The sequence below is a fragment of the Fulmarus glacialis genome, unplaced genomic scaffold, assembly GCF_000690835.1.
Source record: "Fulmarus glacialis isolate BGI_N327 unplaced genomic scaffold, ASM69083v1 scaffold149, whole genome shotgun sequence".
Taxonomy (NCBI): Eukaryota; Metazoa; Chordata; class Aves; order Procellariiformes; family Procellariidae; genus Fulmarus; species Fulmarus glacialis.
Window position 1 is genome coordinate 8,673 of NW_009231170.1, and position 11,348 is coordinate 20,020.

An 11,348-nucleotide genomic window follows, 5' to 3' on the forward strand; every position below is an offset into this window, starting at 1 on the left:
TGTGAGCGTAAGCCTTGTGCTCCACCACCACCCACCCGGAGTGGCCTTTGGTGGCACATGCGGGATAGCAAGGAGCTTGTGTCACCCGCAAAATATACCATCTGCTGGATGGGCTACTACCTCCCATCTCATCACCACCAGCACCACTCTTGGTCTCCCACAGCATACCTGAGCTGCATACCATGCTCCAGCTGCAGGACAAGGCATATTACAAATCATCATGAAAGCATCTGACAGATTCTTCCTATTTGTTTTAAAAGTCCAAAGGCACAACTATAAAATAATTATACAACCAAATGCTATGAAAAGAAAATGAAGATTTTTATCAGTGGTCAACCCCAAGGCTCCAAAACTCAGAAAGGGTAGTCTTTCCTGTTCCTTAAATTACTGACTTAAAGGTACTTTAAATCAGTTTGGACTCTGCTGGTGTCAACAAAGACGCTACAAGATACGGCAGTCAATGCCAAAATGCTTCTTCCAGAATGTGGTGGTAGGTCTAAATTGCCATTGTTGCACTGACTCTCCCATCCTCCACATTCCATCTGTGAAAATCCGTTTGTGTTTCTAAGACCTACACATACAATGCTCCTCTGGACCAGGAGAAGAAAGCTGAGCTCAAAGGACCGCCTGAGCTTTCAAAACAGAAAAACAAGATGGGGCAAGCATCCGCAGAACCACCTTCTTTTTCAACAGCTGTACAGTTTTCTCCTACCTTGTCCTTTAATTCCAAAAGGGGGTACAAAGTCCCTGATACGCGCCCATTTCCTGAAGGAATCATCCAAGAACATTGGTGCCGGCTTCGAGAACCTGAGAAAACCAAAATGAGAGAGAAATTAACTCCTGAACTAGGAAGAATAAATTTCTGTAGGGAGGTTGAGAGAATCCATACCTAAGTGCTGATTCTACATTCTCACCGGCAATACACTAATGTGGAAGATTTTACCTTTACCCAAAGGAGCCTGCAGTGGAACAAATCTGTCAGACTCTATGCCATGAGGACACCCAAACCACTCAAGTCGTAAGCCTGGCAATCACTTCCACTCAACAATTTAGAACTTCCACACTATTGTTTGGCTATTAATTTAGCTACAGTAAATTGTGAATTGCAACCAGAGTTTAGGCAGTTTTACTTCCAGCTTTGTAAGCACAAGCCAATTTACGTGCTGTCTACGCGAGTGTGTGAGGAAGAGGTGTGGAGTTGCCTTTATATTATTCATTACGTATATGTGTGCTGCTCTGTGCAGGGGTGGATGCACTGAGCAAATGCATGTGGAGAGCAAGGCTGGGGTTATCTGCTCTCACGGCTGCTTCTGCCTCACTCATACGCAGATACACAGCAGCTATCATAACACAGGCAAGAAAGGAAATGGTTCAGGACATCATGAAGCAGTGCTTAGTTTACAGAGAATGGAAATTCAGTACAGATGTAGGTATTTTCTTCTGCATTCATTAACATATAAATGATTCAAGAGGGGTCCTTGCCAAACCAAACAGTCATGATCTATCCAAAATCACTTACAAAAGAGAGAACAAGTCCTTCTTAACCGTGTCATTATGTGAATGTATTATCCTAATTACACCCTCAACAGACAAACACAGCAGCTACTAAAAATTTGTCCCTTCTAGAAACAATTAGTATAGTGGCCAGATAGAAGGAAACAATTAGCAAAAGAAACTACAGAAATATTAACTTTTGTATGGGACCATTTCTAAATGTATCAAGATCACTGCTAGAAAATATGCTAATACTATTAGAAATCTGTTCATTCAATCACATCAAATCAGTAGTAGGGATGTTCTGGATCAAAATCAATCACACTATGCTACAGGAATGAAGAAATGAATGTACTGCATGTTCAGAGTCAGAGAGTACATCTCCACTACAGCCATACTGCAAGTGCCATGTACACGTACCTGAAATAGATACAGCCTGGCTAACCTAGGTACTGGTAGCGGGATAGATGTAACGCACCGGTTTAACCCTCCCTTCAGGCTGTTTTTGCGCTCAGCATGCAACTCCACGCTACTGCAATCAGATAACTTTTGGATGTGAACTACCTGATTTAAGATAAACTCATCTACACTACGCCACAGCCAGGTACAGAGCAACACTTTCAGATAGCAGCACAGTGAGGAAACGACGGAATGAATTCTGAATTATAAATTGCTCAAAGTACAGTCCTATCACAGATGACCAGTAAATCAGAGGTTGCAGAAATCTCTGGAAACGGGGAAGAGAGAGAGGAAGAACATTTAACAAAACAAGAACAGAAGACTCCAACTCACCCATGCATACCGCTTCACATCCACTCATGCAATCTTTAATAAGATCATCTATAACCATAAAAGCAGGATGCACAGATTACATGGCTGATCCAAAAGGAAAGGAATGTTTTTCCAGAGCTGAGGATACGAAAGGTTCTACATAACTTTATCTGGGAAAAGGTGGGGAAGATGTGTTAGATATATTAGACCTTCTGAAGATCTTAAGTAGAAAACAAAAAACCACAGGCCTATTTAAAAAAAAAGAACAGGATACAATAATACTCTGAAAATATCCTAAAAGCGTCAATAACCTGCCAAATTAGTTCAATGTTTTTTCAAGCATCTTGGTGCACTGAAATGTAAGTATTATATTACACTGGTGGGTCTCCAAGGAGTTATCTCCACCTCCTTTCAAAATCAATAGGAGGAATCTTTGCAGGATTCTCATAAAAATGTAAGAGCTTTTATAACCTGAATGGCTACAGCACAGATGTTCACAGCTCTTCCTTTACAGCTACCACTTGAACTAATAGCAGAAGTCAGGTCTCACAGAATGGTCCCCATTCTCTCCAAGCAGCAGCCACAGTGAAGGACTGCCTGGGGGTCACCAGCACCTTTGGGCTGGTTTGTTAGGTCACCGAGCTACTCTGGTTGCCACTGTGACATGCAATCTTCAGGAAAAACTTGGATGCTTCAGAAAAAGCATGTATGAGCAGGTTTTATTCTCCTCTCAAGAATCAAGAGGATTCCCTACAATAATGCTACAAAGTAGTGCAGCGTAAATAGAAAACTTAGCCAGCTCAGTTCGCCTATTCAAGAGCATTGCACGAAAAAGAAGGTACAGGCTGTAAGGTCAGGCCTAACTCACAAGTTGGTATTATTTATAGATGCAATTAACCGGTCTATTTGCAAGTCATACACCAGGAAAAGACAGTTTACAGTAGTCTGACATGGAGTATTGAGTGTCTCTCCCTAATGCAGATTCCCCCTTACAAGGTGCCTGGTTAAACCAGGAGGAAGGTCAGATCCTCCTGGGACTCCCTGGGCTCTGACCGGAGTTCCCAAAAGCAGCTGAAGCACTAGCAGGACTGATATGATGCTCTATGGTGTCCCTTCTGCATGTGACCAAACAGAAGGGTGAAGTGACCATTGGCCTTGTTATTGTATTTGCTACAAGTAAACTTCAGGATTTTTCTAGCAAAGAACACAATAGCCTTAGACCACCTACTATTATTTGGTAATATTTAAAAATACTTTACAGAGCCAGGGAAACTGACTTTTAATTCATACTTTTGCTTCATTGAAAGAGGGGGGAGGAACAGTTTTGGGGGAAATACTATATCCATGTGGGGAAAAAAAGAGCAAATTAGAGGATATTTAGGCCTACAGAGCTCCCATAAATCTTGAAGGTAATTCCATTTCGGAAATATTAAGAAATCATGAATGCTGTAAGCTCATGATCTATGAAAAGTGCTTTGCCACCTCAATAAATCAGAGCAGGCCAGAACCGATGTCCAGCAGTGACGGGGAAACGCTGTCTGCCAGACCTCTCCAGGAGCATGGCTGTTCTGTCTCGGCTCTGAAGCGCATCTGGTGTATTCTTAGGACCCTTCAGGAAATATCAGGATATGTCTCAAACAGGCCATGGGAATGCTCTCTGCAGAGCACCTAAAATACATTCCAAGGAATGCGTGGGAGTTTGTCAAACAGAAAAAGTAAACGTTTCTGAAAGATGTTAAATTTTGCATCTATCTACTGAGCAGCTTACATACGGGATGCTGCATTTCACCCGAGTCATCTGCCGCTGCTACCTAAAGGCAGGTGAGCTTCACTGACAACCTGAACTGAAACAGGCTTGAGCTCTATGTGCAAGCAGCACATAAAGCGAGAGTTTCGATTTTTCAAATTTGATTTTTAACCACTTCCTATCTACCTCACCCCAAATTCCAGAACAGACATAATGCAACCTCATAGCACATGACAGCCACGAAAAGGTGAGAAATTTGCGTGCTTGTGGCACACACTTATGACCTGCATGATTTGGGAGAGAAATGCCAGGCACGTAAAATCACTAGTTTGAATGACATACCCCGATAAAACAGCAAATGACATCTAAATAGATGAAATCTGGACTCGATGATCTTAAAGGTCTTTTCCAAGCTAAATGATTCTATGAAATGATGGATATGACAATTACGAGGTACAGTCCAAATCTCTGCCAGCTCTCAAGTTTGCATTCCTTATACAAAGACATTAGTAAAATCTCTAACACAATTTGTCACTGCTCACAGCAAAAGGAAGCGTACTGCCAGGAAACTATTCTTAAACAGGAATCTATATACACCAGGAAGTGTGATATATATTTGTGCCTAGGGGATTACAGCTTATGCAACAAAAAATTACATTTCCAGTTATTTTCTCCCTGACAGGTAAGAAGAGTTGTGACCCCGAAACATTTCTACCTGGAAGGCTGAACTAGCCTGCCAGAAGCTCCCCAACCAAGCTTTCTGACGGTCCTTGATACACAGATACATTCACAACCACTTCTCTCCGATGTGTGCTGAGGTATTCAACATCAGCAGCACTAACTTCCCAAAGTATCGCGCAAATCCTAGACCAGCACCGCCTCTATCAAAGTAGCTATTGAACAATTTCAGACATTTATCTTGACTAGAATCTGCTCCCTACTTCTACCTGCTGCTTTCAAGGCAATTAATACACAAATGTGTAGAAGGGAATAAGCTAGACCAGAGAGAAAGTAAAACAAATAAACCGATTGATAGTCTTTGGCTATAACAAGGAGGGAGGAAGACAAGGCCAAGTCCCTGAAAGAGCAGAGGAGAAGATGGCACCATGCTTCTAGAAATCATGACGCTAAGGCAAGGCAGATTGGCAGCCACTAAGCTCCATTGTGGGCTTATTTCTCAGATATTTCCTTCCTTTTCCCCCCGCCCTCCTCCTTTAAGCCACCCTGCCCTTTTGTTTCTTCTTTAGTTATGGAGAATCAGCAGCGTAGAAAAACTGGAAGCTGAAGGAAAAAAACCAAACGGTGCTAGAACCTCATGTTGTACGTAACCCGCACATTGCATTTGTAAAAGGGCATGAACAACCTTTTTTTTTTTTTAAAAAAAACACACAAAAGAATGACTTATTTGTTCCAGCATGATTTCTACTCTCTCTTTCGTTTGCTTATGCTGATAGACAGAAGGCACAAAATCTAACAATCTTATTAATAAAATTATTGAAATACAAACCAAAGCACTCTAGCACTGAATAATTAGCTCTGATAGAGGCATTTATAAAAGTAAGGGGAGAAAAATCTAAACTAACCTTTTCTTTTTTCCCTAGTGAGACCTAGATGTATGTTCTCTCCCTTGCCTCCCTTCTCTGGGGAGCAGCATGGTGTGATAGCATAGGGAATGAGGAGGCTTGTGATGTCCTGATTTCACATTTCTTATTGACATTAATCCCCTGTCAAAAATCCAAGCAGCTCAAAGATTCCTCAAGCAGCTGAAAAATTTAAGAAACTGCATTAATCAGGATTAACCCCATCCTACAACCAACATACTTCTTTTCCTAAAAAAATGGATGGCTGCAAGAAGAAAATCTTTAACAGTAGAGACCAGGCCAAAAATTAAGTTGATCTTAATAAACTGCAGAAATGGTCTAAAAGAAAATCAGACAATACGGTGAAGACAACTTCCTACGGAAGAATGGCCGCACTGGGTCAGTGCACCCTACCACTGCCATCTGGGACCCCTAGTTCTTCTTTTGGAAGAAACAGTGAGCCAGTGATCCCTATCCATGTTCTCTCATGTACAGTTGGCCCTTTCAGGCTGAAAAGTCCTCAACTACTTGGCCATTCTCTATACAGATGCCACTGAATTACGCAGTGGTACAACACTGCTCTGCTTTGTTCTCTGCCCTTTCCTAATAACTCTACCATTTGGGTTTTGTCCATTTCTGGACTGGTGTAATCACTTGCTCCTTCGCAGCTCTGCAAGAAGGACCATGAGGTGTAAACCATAGTCCTTTCTTCTGACAGGAAGGGGCAGTAAATGCCACAGCCACTCCAAAAAATGCCTTTGAACAGGCTTTATTCCATAAGCAAAGAAAAGGAAGGGGCAGGTAAAGTCCACTGAACAAAAACCCCTCTACCCACCAGCAGGCCATGTAGCAGCACTCTCAGTTTTCGCAACCTCCTCCCCTGCGAATGGTTGCTCCGCACCTTTGAGGCACTGTGGAGCATCATCACTTTCTTGCCCTCTTTGCTCTCCATCACCTAGTAGATTGTTTAAACTCATCGGTGCAGGCATTTTCCCCATTGCCTGCTCACTGCTCTATTTAGAGCCGGACCAGCTGCTCCAACGTATCTTAAAGTGCCTCCATACTCTGTGCTGTGGTTCATACACAGAACATTGTCATACTACTGCAGAAAAGATAAACATCCTATCATGACTGAAAAATGTAAGTATCACAGCTGTAAAACCTCTTAAGTACTCCACTTAGGATCAGGATCAGAAAGCATCAGCTCAAGGACCATGCCCAGTTCTGCATCTCATGCAAAAAACATGAACAAACTGGAAACAGGCCGTAGGAGAGCTGTGAAAAAGATCTAAGGTCTAGAAAACATGATCTCTGAGGAAAGCTAGAAAGAAATGAATTTGTTTAGTCTAGAGAAGAGAAAATTGAAAGAGGACATGATAAGCCGCTAAATATTACGAGGCTGCTGCAAAAGAGAAAGGTAATACCTCCACATCCCTCATAAATAGAAGTAGTAGCCCTGGGCTTAAAATGCAGCAAAGGAAACTTAAATTAAACATTAGAAAAAGGTTTCTTATGCTTGGGATCATTACACATTGAAATCTATTGCTTGGACATGGGTTACAGAACCTGCATGAACTTAGTTTCTGATTTTACTGTATGATTTTTAAGAACAAGTTTGCATCTAATAAGCATGGGTTAATCACAGCTGTGCCTACTTTTAAGAAGGAAAATTCAATAGATGATCTTTTGAAGCTTTGCACAGGTCTATTTCTTTTAAAACCATTTTCACACTGGGCTAATGTTGCTAGGAGGTGACCAAGTATCCAAGCGACAGTCCACTGCAGTTGGGAATCAAGAGCTACCCCTCAGACTCCTTGGGATTCTTAAGTACTTACCTTCATATATGGTAATCAAATTTCAACTGTAGATAAGCAGCACATGGATTTTGCAAGCCTCTTGCCTGCCAAGACTGCTTTCTGTTTGTACCCTGTACCTTTGTGATAAACAGGAAGACACGTAAAGTTTAACCTTTCTGCAGTCATTAATATCTTGTGCTTCCTCACCATCAAGGCACAAAATCAGAGACTGATTTAATATCAGCTCAGTCCCTCCTGCTAACTGACTATGTTCTGACATGCATGAAGTCTAACAAAGTACCCTGAACAGCTTACCTAGAGTGTCTCTATATAATGCAAATAATCATTGTGGGGACTGAAAAATGTTGAGAGGAACTGTAAATATTAAAGACAAAAAGAAATCAGTTCGCCTGCTCTAACCAAATCCTCAGACTTTGCTACGGATTCTCCAAACACTTCAGACAAAACACACACATGCACACACAACAATAACAAGCAGCTTGGTTTAAAGGTTGGCTTCCCTTTGGGGAAAAAAAGCAAAAAAACCCAAAGCTATAAAATTCAGACAAGGCAAAAACTTAGGCAGGTCCTGACCTGCCTCATGGTGCAGCATATAAGAAAACATGCAAAATTTGTCATTGTTCACCAAACCCTCTAATACCAAAACACAAGTATGCAAGGGTGAAAAGCTGACTTCTAGACAGCGTAGAATGATTTTAGTTTAAAAACCAGTCTCCTAACATCATTTCAATGTCATAGTTTGTTTTTCACGTGTTACTGTCAAAGATGCAAGATTGAATTACAGCTGGTTTTTCCTACCAAAAGCCAGGTGGGGTGTTCAAGGCCTCTGAGGGAGCACTGAGCCAAACAGATGAGATTACATGGTATTTGGAAACATGATGAAGGTGAGCAAAAGCAGACTGTAATTACTGCCTGAGTTTTCAAAGCCTTCTGTGCAAATAAAAGATGAGATGAGGAGGGAAGGAGAAAGGGTCTAATCCTTCCCCCTAGCAGAAAGAGTCAGCTCACATGGAAGATGCCAGCCAGCAACTCTACCAGTTGGCCAAAGTTTAGCACAATTATGCTCCTGCTCACATTCCACCAGGACAGGAAGGAGATTGCTGTTTCTAATAAAAAAGAATAGGACAGCAGTCATCTAGGCTAACTGCTACTGTGCAACATTGCATTCCCAAAAGGCAGGGAATCTGATTTTTCTGGTGAAGATCTAACATACATTCCAGAAGACTGCAGATGATGGGCACAGTTTCCATCACTGACCTGTTGTCTTTCGTCATAGATGCCAATTAACCTGTCTGTTAAAATGCAGTTACTGAACTTTGCTTTTATATCGCCATCTTACTCTTCTCTGCATTCTACTTCCAGAGGAAAGTTAATCCACAGCCATGCCATTGCCAGCAGTCCTCCCCACCCACTGCTCATTCCTGTCACCATCAGCATGTTTGACTGTCCTGAGCTGCCGGCAGTCTTATGGTAGAGCACATCACATTGCACTTCACTGTTTCAAAGCCTCTGATCTTGTTTCCACCTACCACATTATTTAATGTATATATCTATCTTGAGGTTATCCTACTGTATCAGAGCAATTTTCATATTTGAAAGCATTGAGGGGAATAGTGAAATCTTTAGTGAAATCTTCTGCAGTAATAACACCACTGCAGAAGGAGCCTGGAATACTTAATTCTTCCATCTAGAACAAACAGCACATATAGTTTTTGTGCAAGTACATCAAGAAAGCGGAAAAGAAATTGGTACATATGTAGAGAATAAGACAATGATGAAAAAGAGCCTTCAACGATCAGCTAAACCAAAAATGCACATATTGTTCAGCACAGGCAAGCACAAGCACAGAACACGACTGCTCTGTCTACGTACAGCACAGGCGATGCAGCATGGACGGAAAAGAGCTATTGAAGCTAACGAACAAATAGGCACAAAAGACAAATGAATGTGACCTGATCATGATACAACAAGCTGAAGATGAAAATAAGGTCACCAGCGTTTAAAACGAGTAAGCTCCAAAACAGCCTTGTGATGGAAGCTGAGGAAGACAGGAAAAGTGCAAAACAAACTACGTGAGGTGAAGTTTGGTCAGTTTATGAAAGAGGTTGTATGATTTGGTGTCTGTATAGGCAGGGGACTGGACTTTGTAATTCATTCGGTTCCTGAATGCTTGATGTTCCTTCACCTCTGGCATATTGCTCTTATCCAGGTCAAAAATCTGCTTGGAGCAAAAATTTCCTGCATAAGTCTTACTAGAGTGAGGGTGCTGGCAGCAGAAATGTCAATGTTTCAAGCATCATTACTGAAACAGATGGGTTGTTCTGAAAGACAATCGTCTTAATTTTTTCAAGGCTCATATTCTTCCAGAATGATCAATGCCATTTCAGAACCTAGACAAAACATTCCTTTTAAGATGATATGGAAATTATTAATCTGCTGTGAAGTACACACCATGGCATCAACAGAGGTATTGTCAGCTCTTCTGATTTTCTTACATGGAGTCTAATATTCTGAGAAGTTCTACGGGACCCAGTTCCTCATATCACACTCCTGGCAAAATCCCAGCTTTCATGTTAAAAAAATCCCAAACAAATAAAAAATATTTTCCTAGCCTTATAGTTGGAAATGAGACCTCAATAATAAATAATAATAAAGGCTCAGAAACCTGAGGAAAAATAAAAAAACCCCATTATTTTCAAACTGCATGCATTTTCTGTCCTGTATCATTATTACTGAATATTTGTAGGTTGCAATTCTCATCAGTGCAACTCCCAACAGTGACTTTAAGGTGTTCCAGAGAAAGCCTCCCCAGTGAAAATGCAGGCAAAAGGACAAGCCTGCTCTCAGACACAAACAGGAAATGAAAGCAAAACAATAAAAGTGAGGGGGAAAAAAGTCTGTAGAAGTTATTGCACCAATACTTGCCTGCAGCACACAAGACGGGCAGATAATTAAATGCAAAGAAACACAGACAAGTAGTAAATTGTTCAGCTTCTTTGTACACTACATAAAGTGATGCTCAAAGACAATCACACAGATAGTCCACTGTGATGTTTCTTAGAATTTTTTTGTCAGTTATTTTCAAAAGATTTTTTTTTAAGTCATCACAATCTGGGTTTGACATAAAAAACTGGCATAGCAATGACAATATCAAATCAAGTCTATAGTTTCGTTGAGAATATAGGAAGATACGAACTAGAAACAAGAATGAACTCCGCAGCAAAAACAAGAAGGGACTGAAAGCATTGGAGATGCTGGGCAAGCAGAGTTCTGTCTTAACATTTTGAAATTGGACAAGGCTTTTTCGTTGGAAACCACGTCATAGTTTGCACCATTCAGAAGGTAGACATCCTAACTAAAAAAAACCGGTGAGGGTGGAAATGGTCTCAATTGCACAAATTCCTAATGCCTAAACAATTTACCTTGGCATGCTTCTTCTTGTAGGAAGTTGTTCAAGACAGGAGTTGTGTGATTTTCAAGCTTGCCTAGTAGTCAAAGCAGTGTAATTCATCCGTCCAGAGAATAATGCCTTCTATTAAGTGAAACAGGATAATATAGCTTTAGGTGCCATCTCCCAGGTACAGCCACCTGATGTGCATTTGTACAATGTATTAAAAAAAAAAATCACTAATATCAGAATAGTATCACTTACTGAAAAACAGTTACAGATAGATTACAAAGCTGCTATTAATGAGATTCATATCATTCCCGACGGGAAAAATTCCAGATGTGTTTCTGTTACTCTGCTGCACAATAGACTTCACATTGTAGTGCAGGACGAACTGGGGGCAGCCAGTTGTTACCATTTAAGGTTTAGACAGAGACTTTTTCTTCCTTTAACCAGATGCAAAAAACTTCCAAGGATTTTTGCATCTCACAGGCTCAGACTAGGAACCTAGCCAAAAAAAGGCCAAAACATGCATCCCAAGTGGAAAGAGT

General features: G+C 41.0%; 1 protein-coding gene across 1 annotated transcript in view; it reads right to left on the bottom strand.

Annotated features, from left to right (window-relative positions):
- Positions 1-712: 712 nt before the first annotated feature.
- LOC104081631 (CMP-N-acetylneuraminate-beta-1,4-galactoside alpha-2,3-sialyltransferase-like) overlaps positions 713-11,348 on the bottom strand; it is a gene marked incomplete at its 3' end in the record, with an annotated part of 110,192 nt that continues 99,556 nt past the window's right edge. Inside the window, exon 5 of the mRNA XM_009584459.1 lies at positions 713-807. Within this exon, the coding sequence (XP_009582754.1) occupies positions 713-807 (95 nt within the window). The remainder of the gene's footprint in view (positions 808-11,348) is intronic.